The following is a 26900-nucleotide window of genomic DNA, read 5'->3' on the forward strand; positions in this document are numbered from 1 at the left end:
ACTAAGACTACATTTAGAACTAGAAACATTCGGGTTTAGCCGTCTTGAGAGACATGCGGCAAACCACCTAATGCTTGTATGTACTATTAAACTATGGGAAAAAATGCTACAAATGCACGCTGCGAAAAATTACGTTCCAAGTACACGGTTGAATAATCATCTTTTAAAATATCGGTACCAACAGAAGGGAGTGACGTAATAACAACCCTGGATTTCTGACCAGCAGGTCTAGCAATTAATTCTTTTTTAGAACGACTGGCGCGGATCAGCAAGACAATATAGCTTCAAACCAAAAACAAAACAATGAATTCTCACAAAATAAAACAGAAACAAACTTGAATGTCCAATCAATGAAAAATAAAATTGATGTAATTAAATACTTTATAGAATTAGAAAATATCGAAGTTGCATGTATCACTGAACATTGGCTGGACACCTCAACAATGAATATATTGAGAATCAATGGATACCACATTGCATCATGCTCTGTATAGTATAAGCATGGCGGCGTCTTAATATTAATAAAAGATTCAATCAAGTTCTCGCCAGTGCCTAGTACAGATGATTACTGTCAGGGAAAAGATATAAAAATTACAGCTGTAACCCTGTTAAATATAACATTATTGTTATTTGTCTATATCGATCACCGCTAGGTGACTTAAACATCTTCAAGGAAAAACTGGAATGGTACCTGGTATACATTGCAGAAACGTATCCTAACTATACAGTACTACTTTCCGGAGATTTTAACATAAATTATATACATAGCAACCAAGATTCCATGGCGGTCCGTAATATGTTTGGAATTGAAGGCATCTTTTCCAGTTCTTCTAGAGTATCACCAGGACATCATAGATTTAATAAACATCGAGGGAAAAACTACAAATTCACACTTACAACAAAATTAATTACAACAGAGAAACTGCTTCAATTCAATCAGAATCTTCGTGGGATGCAATAGCTCATCTTGGTTATTCCTCGTTCCATACCGCATTCATAAATTCGTTCGATCGCATATTTCCTGAAAAAGAAGTACCTGATACCAAGGAAAGATGTTGTCAAATGAATTTTCCTCCGGAACTGCAGAACAAAAAGGGAATATTGGATATATTGCACACTATGGCAACAGTTGTGAACTTGCCATGGAAATTTATAAGCGATACAAATTAGAATACAAGCAAGCAATTCAACAACAAAAACCTATAACTCCTTCCAACAAAATAGCGACAATCGTTCCAAGACCATTTGGACGGTAATTAATAACTAATTCTACCAAAAGAAATTAGACACCAGTAGTGACTATGATGGTCCAACTCCGGATGACTTTAATAATTATTTTGGTAAGATTGGCAACCAGGTGCACTCTGAACCTGTGCTCTGCCCGGAAATCTTTTTGAAGAAGCAGGTCGGTCGCGAATTCTATTTTCCTCACACCAGTAGATTTGATAGAGGTCGGAAGTGTCATACAAAACCTAAAATCAAAAAATACATTAGACTTGTACGGAATTTCATCAGTTTTATTAAAGAGTATACGTGACAAAATAGCAAAACCGTTAACAGATGCTGACAGATGGAAATCACCCAGAAGAATTTAAAGTTTCAAGGGTAGTGCGACTTTTCAAGAATAGTGACAAAGCGAATTGCGGTAATTACAGGCCCATCGCAATACAAGCAACACTATCCAAGGTCTTTGAACGAGTAATAAAGAAGCGACTGATTTTTTTGAAAGTCACAACATATTTAGCACCGAACAACACGGTTACCGAAAGCTAAGATCCATATCATCAGTTGTTACGGGTCCTTTGGAACTGATAGCAAATGCTTTCAACAAAAAGGAAGAAGCACTACTCAAATGCTGCGATCTAATAAAAGCTTTTGATTGCGTCGCCCACCAGATTTTGCTCGTTAAGCTAGAGTACTACGGTATAAGGAATACTTCACTTTCACTCTTCAGGACATATCTCCAGGATAGAAAACAAATGGTTTACTGGAAAGGAAGATTCTCGGCAAGAAGGCAGATAGGAGAGGGAATGCCACAGGGATTTGTTCTTGGCCTGGTTTTCTTTCTGATCTATATCAATGAATTACCGCAAAATTTAACGGCTGATTTGACGTGCTGGAAGCGAAAGAGTGGTTCGGCAGCAATAAGCTAAGACTGAATGCAATAAAGATACCTACTTACTTACATGCTTACCAATAGAGAGCCAGATACGGGACATACGATTAAATTCAATGGTCTTAACATAGATTCCCACCTGAAATGGAATTCACATATAGAATACGTTACAAAAAAGTTAGCCACAGCAACCTACCTCATCAGAAGAATAAGGATTATCTCAACCCATAAAGCTGCTAGAACCGCCTTCTTCAGCCACTTTAATTCCATACTTCAATATGGCATTGAGGTGTGGGGATCATCGCCTCAAACTTCCAAGCTCTTAATCCAGCAAAAGGATGCCCTTAGAGCTTTGGCATGTGCAGGACCGCGATATAGCTGCAGAAGCATATTTAAAACGATGCAAATATTAATTGTCCCTAGCGTCTACATACTGGCGGCAGTTACCCTTCTACATAAAAACGAAATGAGATATTCATCTCATAGGTGATATCCATTAAGATGACACTAGGCAGAAGAACAGGATCGTCATTCCACAACACCGCATCAAAAGAGCACTAGTTATATGTGCATAAAATTATATAATGAATTATCATCAGCCTATTCTGAGTTTCCGTTGCCCATCTTCAGAGGGAAATGAAGCGATTGTTACTACAATACTCCTTCTACTTAATAGAGGAATACTTAAATGGCATTTTTTATTGAATATTATTATTATTTTCTTGTATTGTTGACTATTGTACGCACATTTCTTTGCGACAAATAAACATTATTATTATGTTGTATTTTATGTAGGACTGTGCAAGTGCGTAGTAGCACAGTATAAAGTAAATTTACTTTATACTGTGGTAGTAGTTTCGTAACTATGATTACTGCATTCATATATTGCGAGTTATATCAAATTCCCGGTATATTCTTGGATAATATTCAAAAATTTGTGGCAAATTGTCTTCTTGGAAAATTGTACTGATGTTATCACCAATTGTCATCAACTGGCAGAAAGGATACTACAAGAGAAAACTAAGTTTTCCTGAAAACAGGAAAAATTATCTTGTTCTCGAAACAGAAACAGTAATAGCAAAATACATTCGAAATACATTGAGAAGAGATAAAGCTGAACAAGATATAAATAGCCGATAAACCCCATTGTTTCCCTCATCAAGTATCTGTATATGTACAATGTTAGTAATAACGCCACCTGTTCTCTGAAACTCAGAGAGTAATTTTGAGAGATGATCATTTCCCATCCCTCTTTCCCGTGTGCATTATTTCGCAATCAATCCTTCGAAATCCACGCTAAATGACGTAGACCGGGCCGCAGAGCGCGATTTCCTCCGAGTGCCACAGCTGTAAATTAGCCCAATCGGTTAGATTATCGGCGGCCTGCTGCTGCTGCAACACGGCGTTGGTATCGGATTAGGTCCGATCTTGCCCCCTCTAGCGGCACGAATTTGCATAATATATGGGCCGCAGAAAGCTGCGCCCCCGCGTATAAATCAATTAGTCCGTCCAGTTGGGCGACGGCTGCGTACCAAAATGTTCCGGACCCAGGTCCGAAGCCTAATTCTCGAGACCGTTTTACATACATTTGCATGATATTCGAATCAAGCACGGCATTTCGAATCCGGGATGATTATTTCTGAACTGTGCCGACATAATCCTCAAACACGATTTTACGTGTGAATTAATCTCTAGCTAAAATCAAATCATCCATTAATGTTTAATCCTTTTTTTTTGCAGTTCCTCCAGATATTTTAGACTATCCAACTAGTACGGACATGATTGTTAGAGAGGGGGCGAATGTCAACCTTCGATGCGTCGCAAAAGGGTCACCTCACCCTTCGATAACTTGGAAAAGGGAAGGAGGCGATCTAATACTCCTACCGTCAGGAGATCAAGGTATGCGCACTAAGAGTAACTTCACTCCGAATCATCCCACCGACCGATTTCGAAACAGTACCCATCGAATAGATTATTCCCATACAGGTTCATTCAGGGAAAACTTCTCTGGTGTCTGCAGCGGAACGGAACCCTTGCGATCGGACTTCTTAGCTACAATACAAATAAGAGAGCGCTGTTCTGTTCGAGTGTAATTCGCGTACACATCCCTCTCAATGTCAAGGGACGTTTCGTTTGGGCTTTCGTGAGATGCTCGCCTTTGCGTGTTTGCGCTTGACGACTTGCCGACCCGTGAATAATACAGCGCAAGTCCTCCGCTTTCAAATTACTTCGGGTGACGTTTTATTTTTAGGACACGATGAAAAATTAACGAGCTCTAAAAGCTGGATGAGGGGAAAATGTCATAAAGTTATAGAAAATTTCAAGTACTTATCGATTATCATAAGCTTACAATGTTTAACATAAACATTATTGTAATCTATATTAATATGGTTACTTCCTGTTTATTGATCACCTTTACTGGGACAGGTGGTCCCCCAAATTAATTTGAAAACCCCTTCGCGCCCTCCCGATCGTATGTACAACGTGCACACTTCGCGCTACGTTGCCTAACCGCGTTATGCACGCGCGAACACGTTAGAACAAGTGCGCGTCCCCCCCAAATATCCACTGCACTCTCAGTTCAGTAATTTTCACGGCAATCAAGCGCCAACGGGACATTAACGTCATGCAATTCATGCCAAATCGAACATTGAACAGCTGCCCCTTTTTTTAGCCCTTTTCATTTTCACCACTCCACTTGTTTAATTTTCAGTGGTCAGCGTTGAAGGGCCTACACTGAACATCACCAAAGTTACACGACAACAAATGGGGCCGTATCTTTGTATAGCTTCGAATGGAGTTCCACCATCTGTTAGCAAACGGATTATGTTGATAACTCATTGTAAGTAGAAATTGATATTTAATTTATTATTTCTTTTGGTTTTCGTCATCCAATTGTATCGGATGCAATATCGCACTGAAAGTTCAAACATTTATATAAACAGATTCTGCAAGTGTAGTTATTTAAGTCGTTCTCTTTTATTTTCTAGTATTTCTATTTAAAATTGAAAGACATGCTGTATTTGAGTTGTACACTTCCTTAAATTATTATCAAATTTGCATAGACGTTTAAGAACTTGATCGACGTATGGTACATGTATTATTGAGGAGCATTCTTTCGAGTTTATATCCTATATTTTAAGATGAGCATGTTCTGGAAAATGTGAAGTGTTTGGGGAAATACTAAGAGAAACATGAAAGTCAACTCAAAATGTTGTAGTTTAATCTGTTAATTTCTCTCAATTTAAACTGCCATTTTGTGTAAAAAAAACCTATCAGCTAAACCATTACATCCGATTGTGTGATTTAATTGTAATGTTATATCTGAACTGTTTCATAGATATAAAGTTACATACAACGAATTAATTGTAATACTCAATATTAAAAACACTCGAAATGGAATCATGTGCCATTATCATATAAAATAATTATAATGGATTAATTAAGTCTGCAATTTTTGTTCGTACGACTTAACCTCGAAGCATACGATGGTGAGATTACAGAGGAGTTACTCTCCTTAATACCACAACGAAAGTATTTACATCAATAGTACATGAATATCTGCAAAGGACACTCGAAATAGCAGAAGTACAGCAGGGATTCCGGAAGAATAGAGGCACAACATTAGAAGCATTAGAAGATAGACGACATATACACCAACAATACTACTAAAATAAAGACTACCCAAGGCATAAGTGAAGAAATACCTGTGAGCGAAGGAATTAGACAGGAAGATTCACTAAGTCCGTTCTTATTCAACTTACTAATGAACCGTATAATGGCTTCTTTATACTCAGACACAAACTAGGATACAAGATAGGGACCCAAAATGTTAACATAGTTTGCTATGCCAACAACGCCGTTTTGATGTAGTAACGAAAATGACCTTCATAGACTAGTGTATCACTTCAACATAGCAGCTAACCAATACAATATGAAAATATCAACGAAGAAAACAAAACGTATGGTAATATCCAAAGAACCACGACGGTGCACACTACAAGTTGAAGATTCTATAATAGATATTTAGTGTCTGATTTGAGTTTTAGTTGTCGTTCGTTGGATACGTCTGTTAGAGTTGCCAATGGTCAGAGGTGTCGTAGTTTGGGTTCAGTTTGGATTCCTTGGACCGTGTTACCCTAATAGATGTGTTGGGTCGCTCATTTTGGGCGTTGATTTCTTTAGATCATTGGGTATTGCGTAATGATTCTTGGAATTTTGCTAGTGAATCTATATCTTTGATTGATTCTCCTGATACTAGATTGTCTCTAGTAGAAAAACAACAACTAGATTCATTGATTGAGAAATTTAAGGACAAGATGGGCGATCTATCAAGCAAAGATATTATCCTGTTTTTCCCGTGGTTCAACAACATATTGATGAGGAGCTTGATGAAATATTAACTCAGGGAGTGGTAGAGCCTTCTTTTAGTGCGTGGTCTTCTCCTATATTGAAAGAGTTATCCATGTTGCAAGATTAATAATCAGATAAAAACCATGTAAAAACTTCTAACTTGCATTTGTTTATATAAAGTCGTACTAGTTTCGGGTTACCCCATCATCTGCGACAAAGTCAATAAAGCTATAATAGGTGTATTTAAAATTGGTGATTAATTAGAAAAAATTAAATTACTTCTTATACTTGCTGTTTAAATATTTATTGATACCGGTTTCGAAGTTTTACTTCATCATCAGTCATAACCTTAATTAAATGAAATAACAAAACAAAATCATAAACATCGTAATTAAACCAAAATTTCTTTTTCCATTTTACTCACGTCAAGTCCTAAAAAATGTAGATCGTCATAGAACCACACACGTTGAAAAATTAAACGTTCATCTAACAAAATATCACTACATAAATGTCGAAACAAAATCTTATAGTTAACACATTAAATATTGTCTAAAGACAAAATGTAATCGAAAACTTACACAACAGAAAATCAACAAATACCGGTCATGCGACTAAAATAAATTTATCGAAGTTACAAGAAAACGAACTATAAGAGAGATAACAGAATTTTTAAGGAGAAAAATTGAGCAAAGATCCGTTAGATTCAATCATCAGAAAAACGAAAGAAATTATTAATGGTAATAAAGATGCTCTTATCGAATTTACCCCTCATCTACAACATCAGTACGAACTTCATAAGCATGAATCCTGGTCTTCCTAAACTATACTCCTTACCAAAGCTACACAAAATGGAAATTCCAATAAGACCTATAACAGCCTTCAATAATTCACCCACATCGAAGTTAGCCAAATTCATGCTTGGTGTGTTTCAAAAAATAAACTTCCAACCTAAATATACCGTTTCTAATTCGAAAGAATTTATCCAAAATACAAAGCACCTTGATCTAAAGCATAAAATCATGCTGTCATTTGACGTGACAAACCTATATTCAAATGTACCCATAGGCATCACCCTGAATTTGACCAGTAAAATATTCAAAGAACATTTCAAAGATAAACATTTAACAACTCAACTAGACACTATTCTGAAACATATAGTCACTATGAATTTTTGTAAATTCAACAATAACGTCTATAAGATCAAAGATGGGCCGATGGGAATGCCTTTGTCAGGTATCTTGGCTGACATATATTTGGATTACGGGGAAAAAAACTATATCTTTTCAAACCTTAATCCTTTCGTAAATAATATCACAAAATGGGTTCGTTATGTTGATGACATTTTTATAATATGGGAAGGTAATAATACAGATTTAAAAAAGCTTCATACATATATCAACAACATACACGATAAATTAAAATTTACTCTGGAGCTCGAGAATAATAAAGAAATTAATTTTCTAGATCTAAAACTGACCAACGAAAATGATACAATAACCTATGACATTTATAGAAAACAAACCACAATCTCAACTGTTATCCCCTTTGATTCAGCACACCCATTTTCCCAAAAAATGGCAAGTTTTCGTTTCTTTTTTAATAGAATACTGGATTACCCTTTATCACATGAAAATAGAATCAAAGAATTTAACTATATTTTTAATCTAGGTAAACAAAATAAATACACACACAAAACACTTAATAAGCTTTTAGCCAAGATACAACAGACAAAAGATCCTCTATATACAAAAGATATAAAAGACAATATATATAAACCTATTTCTTATAATAGTATGACTCAAAAGGCCCAAAGTATATTTTCTAAATATAATGTGACTTTAGCATATAGTAATAGGAATTCCATAGTTAATTTGCTATCCAATCACCATCTTAATAATAATAAAAAAACCTCTCATGATAATGGTGTTTACAAAATTAATTGCAATGATTGCAATAGTGTATATATCGGACAGACTGGGCGAAGACTTGATATACGTTTACACGAACATAAAAATAAACCCAATTCTAATATTTTCAAACACATCAAAGAGACTGGACATAGTATGGATTTCGATGGGGTAAAACTTTTGCATAGGTGTGATAAAGGGTTTAAACTTGATTTATTGGAATCTTTTGAAATTGATAAACATAGTAAGAACAATTACATTGATATACTTAATGAACAAGTTGAGATTTTCTACACCCCTCTTTACAAATATATGCCTAAAAAGTGTTTTAATAGCAAATTTTTTAATTTTTAAATTTTTTAATTTTGTTTTTAATTTTGTTAAGAAAATTTATTTACAGAATTTCATTTCGTTTTGTAAACTTTTTTAAATTTAACATAAATATTGTTATCTCTCTTAAAGTTCGTTTTTTCGTTTTCTTGTAACTTCGATAAATTTATTTTAGTCGCATGACCGGTATTTGTTGATTTTCTGTTGTGTAAGTTTTCGATTTCATTTTGTCTTTAGACAATATTTAATGTGTTAACTATAAGATTTTGTTTCGACATTTATGTAGTGATATTTTGTTAGATGAACGTTTAATTTTTCAACGTGTGTGGTTCTATGACGATCTACATTTTTTAGGACTTGACGTGAGTAAAATGGAAAAAGAAATTTTGGTTTAATTACGATGTTTTTGATTTTGTTTTGTTATTTCATTTAATTAAGGTTTTGACTGATGATGAAGTAAAACTTCGAAACCGGTATCAATAAATATTTAAACAGCAAGTATAAGAAGTAATTTAATTTTTTCTAATTAATCACCAATTTTAAATATTATCTAAGAGCTTGCAACATGGATTCAAATAAGATAATAGGTGTAGGCTGGAAATCGGATAAGAATAAAACATTTTGTTATCTGATGGATATACCTATTATAGCTTCATTGACTTTGTCGCTGATGATGGGGTAACCCGAAACTAGTACGACATTATATAAATAAATGCAAGTTAGAAGTTTTTACATGGTTTTTATTTTCCTGTATTGTTGGTCAAAAAGAAGGATAATTCTTGTCGACTTTAGACGTCTAAATGCGGTTATTGCTCGTAATAGTTATGTCCTTCCGTATGTTTCAGCGACCTTGGACAAATTGAAAAATGCTAAATATCTGTCATCGTTAGATATTAAATCTGCATTCTGGCAAGTTCTTATGAAAGAGTCTTCCAAGCAATACACTGCTTTTACGGTTCCTGGCAGAAATCTGTACCAGTTTTCACGTATGCTATTTGGTTTGCATAATTCTCCGCAGAGGTTGATTGATCGTGTGTTGGATCCTAATTTAGAACCGAAGGTTTTCGTCTATTTCGATGATGTTATTATCGTGACCGACACTTCGAGGTTCGCGCTTGTTTGTGTAAAGCAAGTCTTAGTTTGAACTGGGATAAATGTCACCTGTGTAGATCGGAGTTACGTTATTTAAGTCAATTTAAATAAAAACAAATTTTTCCTCTTTCTTGCTTTTGTTATTTTAATAATTCAGTAGAATCTTACATAAAATTTAAACATTATGATATAAAATCAAATAAGACCAATAAGGCCAATAAGACCTATTACTGCATACGGTAATGCACCTACAAAAAAGTTAACAGGATTCATGTCAACACATAAATTTCGAACCTAAATATACGATTAAAAATTCCAAAGATTTGATTGAAAAAACTAAAAATCTAAATATTGACGACTCTTTGTTTGTTTCCTTCGATGTTACAAACCTATATTCAAATGTACCTATTGATTTTACACTTAAAATTGTCTCAGAAATTTTTGAGAACCACTTTGCGGATCGAAATACGTCAGACAATTTAAATAAAATTCTTAGACACGTCGTTACTCAAAATTATTGTTCTTTTGAAGATAATTATTATCACATACTTGATTAATCATTATTTGATTAATCATACTGATTAATCTCAGATATATGATTGAAGAAAACATTAAATTTTGGTGTAGATATGTAGATGACGTGTTTTGCATTTGGAAGGAAGACATTTCACAATTGGAACAATGTTTAAAGTATCTAAACAAAATACATGAAAAATTAAAATTTACCATGGAAATAGAAAAGGACAATTCTTTAGATTTTTTGGACCTTACTTTAACTAAGCCAATAGAAAGCAAAATCAAATACAGTATTTTCAGGAAACCTACAAATTCTTTAACTACTATCCCCTACAATTCATATCACCCACACAATCAGAAGTTTGCAAATTTTAGATTTTTAATCAACAGAATATTTGATTATCCACTTGAGAAAGAAACTTTAAAAAACGAAAAAGATTTCATATATAAATTGGCTAACAATAATGGTTTTCCAAAAAGTTCTATAGATAGACTATTTTGTAGAATTATAAAACAAAAAGATCCATTAAATATTAAGATAAAAAACTCAAATTTGACATATAAACCTATAATCTACAATCAATATACTTCAATGCAACACCTATTCTCCAGATATGATATCTCTTTGGCATATTCTAATAATAACACAATTTTAAAATTATTATCAAATTATAACAATAAAAAAGAAATAGATATAAAAAAAGAATGTGGCGTATATTCGATAGAATGTAATAATTGTAATAGCATTTACATAGGACAGACGGGAAGGAGATTGGAAACACGTATCAGAGAACATGAAATTAAAAATAATTCTAATGTTTATAAACATAAAATGGAAACAGGGCATAAAATTAAATACAAAGAAACTAAATTAATACACAAATGTAATAAAAGTCAAAAATTGGATTTGCTTGAAATTTTAGAAATTTTAAAGTATAAACACAATCAAAATTATAATTTATTAAATGATCAAATACAAATGAATACAGAGCCTATTTTTGCTTTATTGAAGGATTTTAAATATAAATAGTGTTATTCGGGATAAATACCAGTTTCTTTCTTGCTTCTTCCTTTTGAGCTTCAGTCATTTTTCGTTTATCTTGTCATTTTGTATTATTTTGGATTTTGTTTAAGTGTGTTTTGATTTTTGATTTTTTTGATTTATTCAATTATATAAAAAGAAAATGTTTCAAGTTTAGATTAAAATTGTTGAAGTTGTACTTTGGACGATGTGTTGGATTTAATGTTTAATATTTTTTCAACTTAATTGACAGTAAGTAAATTTTATAAGTTTTGATTTTATATCATAATGTTTAAATTTTATGTAAGATTCTACTGAAGATGAGGATTGTTTCCTCGAAATCGATATAGAAATTAATAAAATAAAAAAAGCAAGAAAGAGGAAAAATTTGTTTTTATTTAAATTGACTTAAACAAAGCTTGCTAATGGATAATGAACATTACGAGTAAATTTAAGATAGCTCACCTTAACGTTCGCTCACTGCAGCCTAAAATTGATCAAGTAAGCTTGCTACTTATTGAGCACAACTTTGAGATGTTTGCTATTACGGAAACTTGGTTGGATCCGAGTGTTCCGGATTATGATCTTGCAATAGAAGGTTATAATCTATATCGACATGATAGACATGGACGTGGTGGAGGCGTTTGCTGGTATGTACGGTCTAACGTGGTTTGTAGGGTTATGGATGTGGAGGGTGCCTTGGAACAATTATGGATTAAGTTTCCCTGAAGAAATTATCGTTATCGTGTGGTGTTATTTATAAGCCCCTGAACATAGCTGCTGGAGACTTCATAGCTTCCTTTGAAGAAGTATTGGCACAAGTTACTTTATTGGCTGACGATGTCTTATGCGTTGGGGACTTTAACATAGATATGCTCAAATCTGACACGGCAGCTGTTTCTGAATTAATTAATACTCTGGAGGTGTTTGGACTGCAGCGGCTAATTAAAGAGCCAACACGAGTCACCCCGAAAACTGCCACTTTGCTTGATGTTATTCTGTTCTCTAACGATGAATTAGTGTCTGATAGTGGGGTGTTGGATAATGATCTGTCGGATCATTCTCTGGTCTTTGTTGAGCTACATACACCACAGGAGAGGGTCGTACCCCTTTTCAAGACATATCGGAACTACGTTGGTTTTAGCGAGTTAATGTTTTATGAGCACTTACAATCATTGCCCTGGCGAATTCTATACGAGATACAGACTATAGATGAAAAAGTTAGATTTCTAACTGAAAATATACTAGTGCTATTGGATCTGCACGCGCCGCTAAAGAAAGCTCGAATTACTAAGCCAGGGGCCCCCTGGATATCTGCTGAACTAAGAGCAGCAATGCAAAATCGAGATAAACTGCTTCAATCTTTTAAGCGTTCACGAGACCCCGCGCATTGGCAGCTATATAAAACGGCGCGTAACTTGGTTACAAATATGCATCGCAATTGTAAACAAAAATATTTACAAAATTTTTTGGATTTGGGTAACGGTGCTAAGACCTGGCATACTTTGAAATCCACGAAATTAATTAAGTCCAAACATAGATCGCTTCCTAACCACTTTCAAGATGCTTCTATTATTAACGATTTCTTTATTGATTCGCTTCCCAGCACTAATACCACCGTTGATAATAATATGTATTCCAACTTAAATGAACGTGTTGTAATCCGTCTCCGATTTTCTACAGTATCTGAAAGCGATGTTCTGAAGATTTTGAAATCAATTAAATCTAATGCAATTGGTACCGATGGAGTATCGGTTAAAACATTAGAATACTGTATGCCATTTCTACTGCCTTATGTCACACATCTTGTTAATTTTTGTATTCAAAATAGTGTATTTCCTTCTTTGTGGAAAGTAGCAGTCGTGCGCCCGATTCCAAAAGTTGCTAATCCGATCCTCGTTTCTGACCTTCGTCCAATAAGTATACTAACGGCAATGTCAAAAATCATGGAAAAAATTATTAATGTTCAACTGCAGCATCACCTGGAAATTAATAACATCCTTCCTTCGGCCCAGTCTGGATTTAGACATGGTCACAGTTGTACGACTGTTTTAACGTGTGTAATCGATGACATAATGGGTGCAACAGATAGAGGGTACATGACTATACTTGTTCTATTGGATTACACGAGGGCATTTGATACAGTAAATCACAACCTCTTACTAACTATTTTAAAGCACTATGGGCTGGAAGATTCAGCAGTTGCATTCTTTGAGAATTTCTTGAGTGGTCGTCAACAATACGTGCAGCTGTCTAACCATCAATCTAATGTACGCCTTCTTGGGTCGGGTGTGGTGCAGGGTTCTGTGCTCTCCCCAACCCTGTTCTCAATTTACACAGCACCTTTAAGTAATATTTTTAAGTACTGCAAAGTTCATTTTTACGCAGACGATACTCAGGTGTATATATCATATAAACCTCAAGAACAACAACATTATCTGAATTTATTGAATATAGAATTGTCGGATCTGGTGTCTGCCGCCAACCATCACAGTTTAGTAATCAATCCGAATAAATCAAAAGTTATGATATTTGGCCGAAAAATGGATATTTTGCGTTATGGTGGAGATGTCAACGGATCAACGCTCCCCATTGTATCTGAAGCACGTAATTTAGGGTTGGTGATGGATTCGGATTTGAGATTCCGGAGTCACGTGTCAAGTATGCTTCAGGGCGCTTTTGGTAAACTAAAAGCTCTGTACCCCTCTCGCCATCTTCTCACTGTCAACACTAAGACTCTACTTTGTAATGCGCTGATTTTATCAAAATTTAATTTTGGAGATGTGGTGTATGCAGGGCGCATACAGAGGGTTCAGAACGCCTGTCTGCGATTTATTTTCGGGATTAGGAAGTATGACAGAATTTCACATAAGTTGACAGAGGTAAGATGGCTTAATATGGTCCGTAGGAGGCAGCTGCATTGTTGTGTGTTTTATTACAACATAATCCAGAGAGAAAAGCCTCAATATTTATGCCAAAAAATTCAATATCGCACTGACATTCATAACTTGAATTTGAGATTCAGGGGGGCTCTGTCACCTCCTAACCACAATACTGAATTATTTAAACGGAGCTTCAGTTATCAGATTGTAAAGATGTACAATGATTTACCCACTGAAACGAAACTGCTTGCAAGCGTCTCCTCATTTAAAAAGCGAGTGTTTGGTTGCTTACTTGATCAACAGACGGCCATCCTAACTATTTAAATGTAAGGCGAAGGTGGCATTTAATAAGTATTAGTTTTCTTTTTTTTCCGTTTCTGTCTGTACTGGCAGAGGTATTTCTTTAATTATTTTCTTTGTAAATCTAGTTTGTTCGGTTGTTGCTGAACGTTTTGGAATTTTTTGAATATTATTATAATGGAATTTAAGGTTAAGTTGAGCAGTGTCTCGGCACTGAACTTCGCCATTTCGTACTATTATAATTTACTAGTGAATTTAGTATTTTATTTTATTTTTTTTTGTTTTGTATAGAATATTTAATTTGTTAATTTGATGTCGGTACGAATAAAGACATTATTATTATTAATATTATTATAATTTAATTAATAATTACGTTATTTAGGCTATGTTGTCAATATACCTAGTATCTATGTTACTTACATTCTTCAGTAAATTGGATAATAATATGACCAAACAGACTATGCATTTTCTGGTGATTACGTTTTCAGAAACTCTTTCTTGCAGTGATCATATCATTAATCTAAAAAGAAAACTTGCTAATTCATTATATTGCCTAAAAATTGTAATAAAGGATGTACTTTACATTGATGCGAGAAACTTTTATTTCGCTTATTTTCATAGTATAGCAATGTATGGAATAATAGCATGGGGTACTTCTAGTAAAATGGAAACCTTTTTAAGCTACAGAAAAAAGCGATGAGAATATTGGCAGCACTGCAACATAGGGACAATTGTAGAATATATTTTTAAAAACTAAACATATTAACCTTACCATGCTGTTTTACTTCGTTGTTGTTACGTACTTTATTGAAATAAATAGTTGATTGATTGATATATTTCATATTTTAAAATAATTTTATGTTTTCAGTTCCGCCAATGATTTGGATTCAAAACCAAATGGTAGGGGCATATGAGGGTCAACAGGTGACCCTCGAGTGCCATTCTGAAGCTTACCCAAAACCTATCAACTATTGGACGACGGATAAGGGGGAAATAGTACCGCAAAGTGAGTACAGCGAGAGTAAACTAAAAACCTTTTTGGCTTTCCAGAAACTTGCGCGCGGAAACACGTTCGTTTGCGAACTTCAACATAAACGTAGTACGGGTTTTGGCAATTCTCCGGAGCGATTATAAATGTCGACGACATAGTAAACGAACACGTACCCCCACGTCCTTGTTCCAGTTGGCGTTACACGAATTTTCCATCAAAATGGGCTACACCACCGTTTATTTGCTTAACGAAAGTTTCTAAGCGGTACATTAAAGGAATTAGTTTACTTTAATTAGATCAATTATTTAAAGTTAAAAGTAAAATGTTGCAACTTGGAAGATTATGTTGGTGGGATTCGTAAAAGGCATTAAAAAAATATAGCCCCCCGTAGGCGATAAAGTCCAGTATTTACCGAAAGTCACATAAAAACAACCGTAAAAAAGGCGTAGTGTGTCATAAACGGTTGGCGAGCTAAGGTAATAGGCCTTTTTGTCCGTCAATTAGGCGTTTTTACGAGAACTTTACCGGGTCGGACCTAACGACCACACAATTGGTCTGTAAATCTGCTCCGGTTTTCCCAACAAAAAGGAAAAACCAGGTCATTCCACTTTGACAATTTCTGCATTAACACAAATTTGCAAATCTGTTTATTGTATTATGTACATCTACTAATTATAATGGTTAATCAGAGAGGTGGATGTCATTAGATACAAGGATTTCGATCATCCTAATATTAATCAGAACCATGCATGCTGTCGATGTTGTCGACGCGAACATTGTACACAGATTTGCGGAGTGCGCGCTGTTTTGTTTACATTTACATCGATTTGCCTGCGCAAACACAAATATTGACAGAGCCGCCAACCTCGGGCCAAGATATTTGTATTCCGTTAGGTTTCTTTGTGAGGAAGATCATAATTATCTTTGTCTGGGGAAAACGTATAAAGATAATTGACACTCTTTTTAAACCATCAAGAAAAATTTTCCTCTAAAAATAAACTCACATCAACGTTTTAGATTTTTTCTTCTTTGCTTTTGAACTTTTTTTATAGAGCGTAAGGAGTATTTTCGATGGGTATCCAAGCTTTGGAAGCTTTCGGATCACGACGACGGAAAGTGCAGCTGCCAAGTTATATCGAGCGCATTGAAGGCGCGCGCCAAACGAGGCATATCTATATGAAGTTGGAAGTCGATTCCGCTCTACAAAAGGCCCTACATCACTCCGGGCACACAACCGGTGCCTGTTTGCGTATTTACGCGAGCTTTCGGACAGCTTTTGAGATTTCCAAACGAGTTTTAACCGAAACGATCTGCGCACAAGTAGTCTTTTCTCATACCGAAAAAAAAAATATCAAACACTATTTAGAACTATACTCTATTTTTTAATTTGGAGGAGTGTTTTCAAATTGAAGTGCCAAAAAGAAGAGTTGCTATTGGTCAGTTTTAAGTAAATATTACGTTAGGAAAATTCGAGATGTTGTCAGCTGCCTAGAAACATTTGGGTTTAGCCGCACGTCTCTCAAGACAGCTAAATCCGAATGATTCTAGTTCTAGGTCTTGTGTTAGTTCTAGTGTAAAACTAGAACTAACACTAGACCGAGAACTAGAAACATTCGGGTTTAGCCGCACGTCTCTTAAGACGGCTAAACCCGAATGATTCTAGTTCTAGGTGTTATGTTAGTTCTAGTGATAGTGCTAGTGTAAAACTAGAACAAACACTAGACCGAGAATTAGAAACATTCCGGTTTAGCCGCACGTCTCTCAAGACAAATTTCAAATTTTGCTCTGAAGAAGGTTGGATTTACAACCGAAATGAGCATTTTATAGAAAAATTATTCCTGAATTATTTCTGACCGTTCACCCTGATTAACGTATCTGAAATTTGCCGTCCACGGTATCTGTTGTAGATACATCTTGCCTATGGTCTCTCAAGACTGCTAAATCCGAAAGATTCTAGTTCTAGGTCTTGTATTAATTCTAGTGTAAAACTAAAACTAACACTAGACCGAAAACTAGAAACATCCGGGTTTAGCCGCACGTCTCTTAAGACGGCTAAACCCGAATGATTCTAGTTCTAGGTCTTGTGTTAGTTCTAGTGATAGTGCTACTGTAAAACTAGAACTAAGGCTAGACCGAGAACTAGAAAGATTCGGGTTTAGCCGCACGTCTCTCAAGACGGCTAAAACCGAATGATTCTAGTTCTAGGTCTTATGTTAGTTCTAGTGATAGTGCTAATGTAAAACTAGAACTAACACTAGACCTAGAAACATTCGGGTTTAGACGCACGTCTCTCAAGACGGCTAAACCCGAATGATTCTAGTTCTAGGTCTTGTATTAGTTCTAGTGATAGTGTAATACTAGAACTAACACTAGACCGAAAACTAGAAACATCCGGGTTTAGACGCACGTCTCTTAAGACGGCTAAACCCGAATGATTCTAGTTCTAGGTCTTGTGTTAGTTCTAGTGATAGTGCTAATGTAAAACTAGAACTAACACTAGACCTAGAAACATTCGGGTCTAGACGCACGTCTCTCAAGACGGCTAAACCCGAATGATTCTAGTTCTAGGTCTTGTATTAGTTCTAGTGATAGTGCTAGTGTAATACTAGAACTAACACTAGTCCGAGCACTAGAAACATTCGGGTTTAGCCGTACGTCTCTGAAGACGGCTAAACTCGAATGATTCTAGTTCTAGGTCTTGTATTAGTTCTAGTGATAGTGCTAGTGTAATACTAAAACTAACACTAGACCGAGAACTAGAAAGATTCGGGTTTAGCCGCACGTCTCTCAAGACGGCTAAAACCGAATGATTCTAGTTCTAGGTCTTATGTTAGTTCTAGTGATAATGCTAATGTAAAACTAGAACTAACACTAGACCTAGAAACATTTGGGTTTAGCCGTACGTCTCTCAAGACGGCTAAACCCGAATGATTCTAGTTCTAGGTCTTATGTTAGTTCTAGTGATAATGCTAATGTAAAACTAGAACTAACACTAGACCTAGAAACATTTGAGTTTAGCCGTACGTCTCTCAAGACGGCTAAACCCGAATGATTCTAGTTCTAGGTCTTGTATTAGTTCTAGTGATAGTGCTAGTGTAATACTAGAACTAACACTAGACCGAGCACTGGAAACATTCGGGTTAAGCCGTGCGTCTCTCAAGACGGCTAAACCCGAATGATTCTAGTTCTAGGTCTTGTGTTGGTTCTAGTGATAGTGCTACTGTAAAACTAGAACTAAGGCTAGACCGAGAACTAGAAACATTCGTGTTTAGCCGCACGTCTCTCAAGACGGCTAAAACCGAATGATTCTAGTTCTAGGTCTTATGTTAGTTCTAGTGATAGTGCTAGTGTAATACTAGAACTAACACTAGACCGAGCACTAGAAACATTCGGGTTTAGCCGTACGTCTCTCAAGACAGTTAAACTCGAATGATTCTAGTTGTAGGTCTTGTGTTAGTTCTAGTGATAGTGGTAATGTAAAACTAGAACTAACACTAGACCTAAAACTAGAAATAAAAACCATATAAAAACTTCTAACTTGCGTTTATTAATATAAAGTCATGACAGTCTCGAGACTGACAGTCTCGCCTCATCTCATCCCACCAACACATCTTTAATACGATCTTAAAGATTTATTCGAATTTCTAATTTTTAACATTCCACATTTTTAACGTCGCCATTTGTATTTTCAACTTCATCTTCATTTTGTTTATCCATCAGATAGCAAAATGCTTTACTTTCTCCTGATTTCCAGTCTGCACCTTTTATAGCTTCATTGACTTTGTCGCTGATGATGGGGTAACCCGAAACTAGTACGACTTTATATTAATAAACGCAAGTTAGAAGTTTTTATATGGTTTTTATTTGATCATTTTTCTTGCAACATGGATAACTCTTTAAAACTAGAAAGTCCTCAGACGCACGGCTAAACCCGATATTAGAAACATATAATACTAGAAACATTCGGGTTTAGCCTCACGTCTCTCAAGACTTGTGTTAGTTCTAGTGATAGTGCTGGTGAAAAACTACAACGTTTCATTTTACTCCTCCGAATTAAAAAATAGAGTATAGATTTAGATGACATTCGGGTTAAAATTTCAACTCAATTACTCTAATACAAATGAATTGGTTGCATCGTTAGCCCGAAGCGATTTGAAACGACGTATTCGCACACACGTACCAACATATGCATACGTGAATTGGAACCACCCTGAGGGAGAATCCGAGTTAATAGTCAAACACAAACACAAACGGCTAATTAGTGTTGGGTCGGCAGCGTCATCGGTGGTTCTTAACGTTTTGGACCTAGCGTACCTCCAAAGTCGTTCAGACGAATTGCTTCGTAGTTTGCTTTATCGGGCAGTAATTGAATTCAAAATTAACGACGAGCCGGTTAACGAACGCGTGAGTTATGCCCCCAAGGCATGTGTACGCGGCCCCCTACGTCAACAACCAAACTCCCCTCGAGGGAGCGGGTGGCAATTGCAGTTTCGAACGTTCACTAATTACGGTTGTTAAATTTTCACCGAACACTCTGCGAGCGGAAAGGTAGAGGACAGGGTTCGCGGTTAATTCCTGCATAACAAGCCGAAATGTGCGCAAGCTTCGCCAGGTGGGACAAAAGATGTCGGTCGCAAAACCAACCTAATTTGCTAAAATGTTAGCTGAGGTGTTATAATGAGTACGGGGATTATTATGATACCAACGGCGAATGTAAATTCAAATTAAAGCAAAACAAAACGTATAAACTAGCTTAATTTAGTTATTCATAAAGAAATGACGGTCTCATGCCCTAAAAACCAATTCGTTTCGGAGAGCACTGACCCCAAAAAGCAACCTCGAATAACAAATAAAAAAAAAATCAACCAGCTAGCGGTCGGCGGGATTATCTTAAACCGGGCGTATTTATTCATGAAATTTTTCATGTATGAAAATAATTCCCAAATGGAACTACGAGCCCACGGATTAACCCGTTAAAATATACAAAATGGACCACCCGGCCTCGGTCGGGGTGGATCGGGGTGGTTTGTTAAACGAACCCTTCGACGACCCAGCATCGTTTTTACAAAACAAAAAAATATCCTTATTTATTTTATTCAAATTTATTTTTTTGAGTGCATTTTGCTTGTTTCAGATGGAAAATACGAACTGGCCCTTATCGAGAATAACTACAAAGTTCATATGAAACTTACCATCAAATCCGTGATTGCCTCAGATTATGGATCTTATAAATGTGTATCTAAGAATGGTCTTGGAGATACAGATGGGAGTATCCATTTATATGGTGAGTAAAAATTTTTTTAAATCTTTAAAACTGGGCTTTGCGCGTGATGACACGTTATGATGGTTTATTTTTAAGGGTCTCAATTGTAGCGCCTCGGGGCTACAACCTTGGAGTTACAATTTGTTTTCATAGCCTAGTTTTGTGATTAAAATTATGCCGGCTTACAAAAACACCATATATGCGGAGTTAAAATCTATGAATTAGTCAAATAATATAATGATGAATATAAAACCAAGTCTTTATGATTTCTTTTGATGACCAATTAGAGCTTACAATACCGGAATTCCGGGATTTCGAAATCCGGGATCTCGGACAAAATTGATGCAGTATCTAAAACCGGTATTTATACGTAAATACCGGTATTTGGTATTAATTTACCGATCCGGCTTTCTGGGGTAGTGGTAGTGCTTGCTAAACGGCACGCTAACGCGCTGTATTACAATTCCAGTTAGGACTTGTTACAAACTAGAAGGCACAATTAACAACCATTCAATTTACAACTCATAAAGTAAGTAAAGTTACAATAAATTATTTAAGTTTTTTTAATGAGCTGGTTATGGATAAAAAAAACTTCTTGTCGATCATAGAAAAGGGGATGATGAAACATCAGCGTGGTATCATTTCCTAATAGAGGTCAATGGGCAAATTGCTAAATGTAAAAAATGTATTGGTGAATCAACTAGTGGTCTTCATACCCATTTGGAAACAATTCATCGATTTAATATGAAGAAAAGATTTGAACCCACTACCAGCGATACTGATAGTCTAATTGTTTCTGAGAAACCAAAACTGATTACCAACTATTTCAAAAACAAGAAGAATGCTGAACTTTCGGAAGTACTGGCCTGTATGACTGCTCAAGCTGGCTTGCCATTTCATATCTTTATTACATCTCAAAACATCAGAGATGAAGGTTTACGGGAAAGAGGATTTGCAGATATTCCAAATACTTCAACTGCAATACGGAGAGCGGTTCTCCTGCACTCTAAGAAAGTTAAAGATAAAATGACTTCTGATATACTTCAGACTTCACTTCTTAACCGTCTATACATTCATATTAATGAACACTCTAGTGAAGGATTGTTTAGAAGTGTCGGGTTAGTACGTGCACTTGGTTCAGTGCCAGCAGAAAAATGTTTATCATGAGTTGAAAAAAAGTTCAGGTTGGCAACTTTTGGTTTAAAAATGAATGAAGACATAGTTAGTATCACCACTGATGGTGAAATGGTTATGATAAAATTAGGAAAACTAATAGATGCTGAACATCAGTTTTGCTTGGCTGATGGTATAAATCTAGCCATAACAGATATTTTCTATAAGACCAAAAGTACACATGAAAATATAGAAAATATAGTTGAAAAACAGTATAACGGTTCCGATGATGAAGTAGAAGGAGAGTATATGGATGTTGTCATCATAGACCATGAGTTCAGAGTTATTTCTAGGGTTGACTGAAATAACTGACGTGAAAAAAATACGAAAGGTAGTTAAGTTGTTTAAAAGCTCCCCAACAAAAAATGAAAAATTTTTACAATAATAAGTTAAAGTTATTAATATTATCACTTCCCATCCTGTTAGATTATGTAAATAAAAAAACTTTGCTTTTCAGAAGGGTATCTTTTATTTTCGGCTCTACCGGTTTCGACTAATTCGGTATTAGAGACTACTTTTTACTTTTGAACAAGTTTTCCTAATAACTTATTTCCATATCTTCTCAAATAAATGCACTTTACTCTTGTACCATTTAAAGTTTTTTCAATTTTCTGAACACCGCGTATAAAATATGTTAAATGTTTGTATCCCAATCTTACTCTAAGAACTAGCAAAATTTTTTATCAGGACAACATGGCTTTTTTGCGAATCGGTCAGTGGAGAGCAACCTGCTTGAGTACACAAACTATATTTTAACATCATTTGACCATTATTGTCAAGTTGATTCTGTTTACACCGATTTTAGCAAGGCTTTTGATCGTGTGGATCACAGCCTTCTTTTATCAAAACTTCATGGTTATGGTGTTCATGGTGGGTTGTTCCACTGGTTTGATTCATATTTGCGAGGTAAGAGCCAGATTGTGTCTGTTAACGGATATTGCTCTGACCCTATGTCAGTTCCCTCGGGTGTCCCTCAAGGTAGCCATCTCGGACCCTTGCTATTTAATCTTTATGTTAATGATATTTTCAAGGTTGTGAAACATTGTGAATGTCTAATGTACGCAGATGATCTCAAGCTTTATCTGCGTATCTCCTCTCCGTTGGACTGCTCTAGACTGCAGACTGACCTTCTCAGGATTTCTGACTTTTGTACAAAAAACCACTTGACCCTAAATCTGTCTAAATGTAATGTTATTTCTTTTTCGAGAAGGAAGAATACTGTTCATTACGTTTACAACATCGCTGGCGTAAAGTTAACACGCGTTTCCTTTATTAGAGACCTTGGAGTGACTCTCGATCCCAAGCTTCTCTACGCACAGCACATTGACACTACTGTTAATAAGGCTTGGCGTATGCTCGGTTTCATTATGAGATCCACCTCTTCCTTTGTAAGCGTTGACGCGATTAAAAATTTATATTTCGCATATGTTTACAGTATTCTTAATTTTTACACTGTAGTTTGGAATCCCCAATACCTTATTTATATTGACCGAATTGAAAAAATTCAATCTAGATTTTTGAAATATCTAAACTTTAAATCTTCCATACCTTATTATTATTAATTATCATTCGTCTTGCAGATCTTTTCGGTTAATGCCCCTTCGACAACGTCGCCTGTGTAACGACACATTATTCTTCTACAAGGTTTTACACAATATGTGTGATTCCACAGTTCTTTTGAATTCGGTCAATATTCATGTTCCTCCCCGTCTTCTTCGTTTTAATTTCTTGTTCTGTACGCCTATTCCGCGCACCAATGCTTTTCGAAACTCCCCTATGTTGCGAATAGGCTGATAAGCTCGATATTGATTTGTTTCAGCATTCATTTTTTACGTTTAGGCGCTTACTTTTTAATGCAGTCAGCGAATTGCCTCTTTCGTTTTGGTAGCTCGTTGGTTCTGTTTTTGTATAATGTTTAATTTTGCCGTTACTATTGCTATTAGGCATTGTTTTATTTTATTTTACTTTTTGGCTTTTTTGCATTATTGTATTATTATTATTGTTTTATTTTTTCTTGCATATATACAGGGTGCCCGGAAATTGCGTTCATATATTTAAAGGTGTGATTCTACATAAGAAATCATGAAGAAAAGTTCATATAAAGGTGTGTCCTAAAATGCTTCCTAAGAGAGGTAGAGCGCTTTGAAGAAGACGTTCAATATGTGGTTATTTCTCATTATTTCAAAAACTACTAGGGTTAGAAACACGAAATTTTGCATATCTAGCTATTTTTACGGGGCGAATACGATAATCGAATAAAAAATTAGAAGGAATGTGCAGTTGCGGAAATAAGGGATAGGGGGCGCAATTTATTTCCCATATTTCTTTTTGCTTTGATCTTTTCACTATTTTAACCTCAAAATTAGAATCTACGGAAAAAAATACATAAAAAATTTTCTGCTTATAAAATGGTCTACGACCACTCGTTTTCAAGATAAATAATACTAAGTAAAATACTGCACACAAACATGTGTGTATTAAACTATCACTAAAAATCTTAGTAGGCTCCTTTCATTTGTTGATCTTTGCTGTCAATCGGTCGATAAAAAATTATTTTAGTGCAACAACCACTATACATAATTTACGTTTAATTAAATCAAAATGGTTCAACACTCAAACGAAGAGATGGCAAACATTTTTTACGTACGGTAGAGCTGATGGAAATGCCAGAGAAGCACGAAGATTGTACGCAGAACGATATCCAAATCTACAACTTCCCTGTGAACAAACGTTCGCTTCTATTCATAGAAGATTGTGTGAAACTGGGCGCTTTAAGGAAAATCGTTACGACTGTGGAAGATCTTGCACTACGAGGACTGTAGAAGTGGAAGAAAGGATGCTCGATGCAGTAGCTATCAATCCTACGGTAAGCACTAGGAGATTATCGGTACAAGAAAATGTGCCGAAAACTACCGTTTGGGAGGTATTTAAAGATCAGCTACTGCATCCCTATCATTACCAAAAGGTGCAGGCCTTAAAACTCACCGATAGCATCCCAAGACTACAGTTCAGTCGTTGGATTATGGAACAATGGTGCCATGACAGAATTTTTCCGGAAAAAGTGTTGTTTACCGATGAAGCTGGATTTACCCGAGATGGCGTCATTAACTTCCATAATATCCATGTTTGGGCCGATGAAAACCCATACAATGTTTTAGCCAGGAAACATCAAGAAAAATTTTCTATTAATGTATGGGTTGGTATTATTGGGGATCATTTAATTGATAACCGTCTCAACGGTACAACTTATCTTAACTTTTTGCAAAATACCTTGTTTGAACTGATGGAAGAAGTGGTGTATCAAACACGAAGGGAAATGTGGTTTATGCATGATCTCCTCCTCATTTCAGCGTTCAAGTACGACAATATTTAAATGAAACCTACCGTGAAAGATGGATAGGTCGAAATAGCATGGCCTGCACGTTCACCGGACTTGAATCCCATAGACTTCTTTTTCTGGGGCTACCTTAAATATTTAGTGTATGCAACACCAGTTAACAATGTCGAAAGGCTAGAACAACGTGTAAGGGACGGTTGTAACACTATTCGAAACAAACAAGGTATTTTTGGAAAATAAGACGTTCATTAATTAAACGAGTGAGATGTTGCATTGACATGGATGGTGGAATTTTTGAACAAATCTTATAACTTTTTTTGGTGTTATTTGTTAAAAATTTAAGTGCTTTTTGTTAATGTTTTAAGTTAAACTTTTTATTTTTGTTAAATTGTTAATACGTTTTGTTTAGATTGTTTTTATTAAGGTTTTGGTAAAATTTTAAGTTATTATGAAAAATTAGTAATAATCATCTTTTGAATCATTTTGATAAAATTAACCATGATTCGCAGACATTTTTGTAGACAATGTACGAAGTAATTTTTTATCACCCATTTGACAGCTTAAATCAAACCAATGAAAGAAGCCTATTAAGATTTTTAATGATAGTTTAATACACATGTTTGTGTGCAGTATTTCACTTAGTATTATTTATCTTGAAAACGAGTGGTCGTAGACCATTTTATAAGCAGAACATTTTTTATGTATTTTTTTCCGTAGATTCTAATTTTGAGGTTAAAATAGTGAAAAGATCAAAGCAGAAAAAAATATGGCAAATAAATTGCGCCCCCTATCCCTAGATATGCAAAATTTCGTGTTTCTAACCCTAGCAGTTTTTGAAATAATGAGAAATAACCACATATTGAACGTCTTCTTCAAAGCACTCTACCTCCCTTAGGAAGCATTTTAGGACACACCTTTATATGAACTTTTCTTCATGATTTTTTATGTAGAATCACACCTTTAAATATATGAACGCAATTTTCGGGCACCTGTATAATATCTGAATTCCGGTGTTTTTAGTTTAAGTTTAATTTTATTTTTAATTGCTCGTCTTAATTTTGATTTTTTCTTTATTCATTTTTCCTTGGTACACGTTTTCTTTTTTCTTTTATTGTAAATTTTTTTTCGTGGTACAGATCATTTGGGTTTGTCCTGTTTCTGTACCCATAAATTATAAATAAATAAACAACTTTTTTCGATAAAATTAAAAATAAAAAAGTTTTTCCTATTCAACACCTTTTCCGTGGACATACTTTATATGAATATTAATAGTTTATTTTCGTTACTTTGTTTGTTCGTTTCAAGTTTTATAGTGCAATAAATAAAATTTTCGTTTTTTATTTTTCTTTTACAGTTTCAGGAAAAAAAGTTAATGCTGGTATCAATACCGGGATCCCGGGATTCACATTGATTCAACACCGAAAACCGTTATTCTAAGCTCTATGACCAATTTTAGTATCAATAAAGTTAGAAGAAAGTTATAAGAAGAAACTTTGAGACTAAAAAGACGAAAAGTCTTCGAGGAGCTTACGAAGGCGGAGGAAAAGGACGTACAAAAGTGAATACGCCCGCACTAAGTTTGACTGTTCTGCTGACAAATTAAGTTACACACTCCGGCT

At 35.2% G+C, this 26900-nt stretch overlaps 1 protein-coding gene across 1 annotated transcript in view; it reads left to right on the top strand.

Annotated features, from left to right (window-relative positions):
- The window catches only part of LOC111417138 (neurotrimin-like), a 75994-nt gene that overhangs the window by 47112 nt on the left and 1982 nt on the right, over positions 1–26900 (top strand). Inside the window, exons 4-7 of the mRNA XM_023049329.2 lie at positions 3857–4015; positions 4830–4958; positions 15386–15523; positions 20643–20792. Coding sequence (XP_022905097.1) covers positions 3857–4015; positions 4830–4958; positions 15386–15523; positions 20643–20792 — 576 coding nt within the window. The remainder of the gene's footprint in view (positions 1–3856; positions 4016–4829; positions 4959–15385; positions 15524–20642; positions 20793–26900) is intronic.

This window comes from Onthophagus taurus, chromosome 3 (genome assembly GCF_036711975.1).
Source record: "Onthophagus taurus isolate NC chromosome 3, IU_Otau_3.0, whole genome shotgun sequence".
Lineage (NCBI taxonomy): Eukaryota > Metazoa > Arthropoda > Insecta > Coleoptera > Scarabaeidae > Onthophagus > Onthophagus taurus.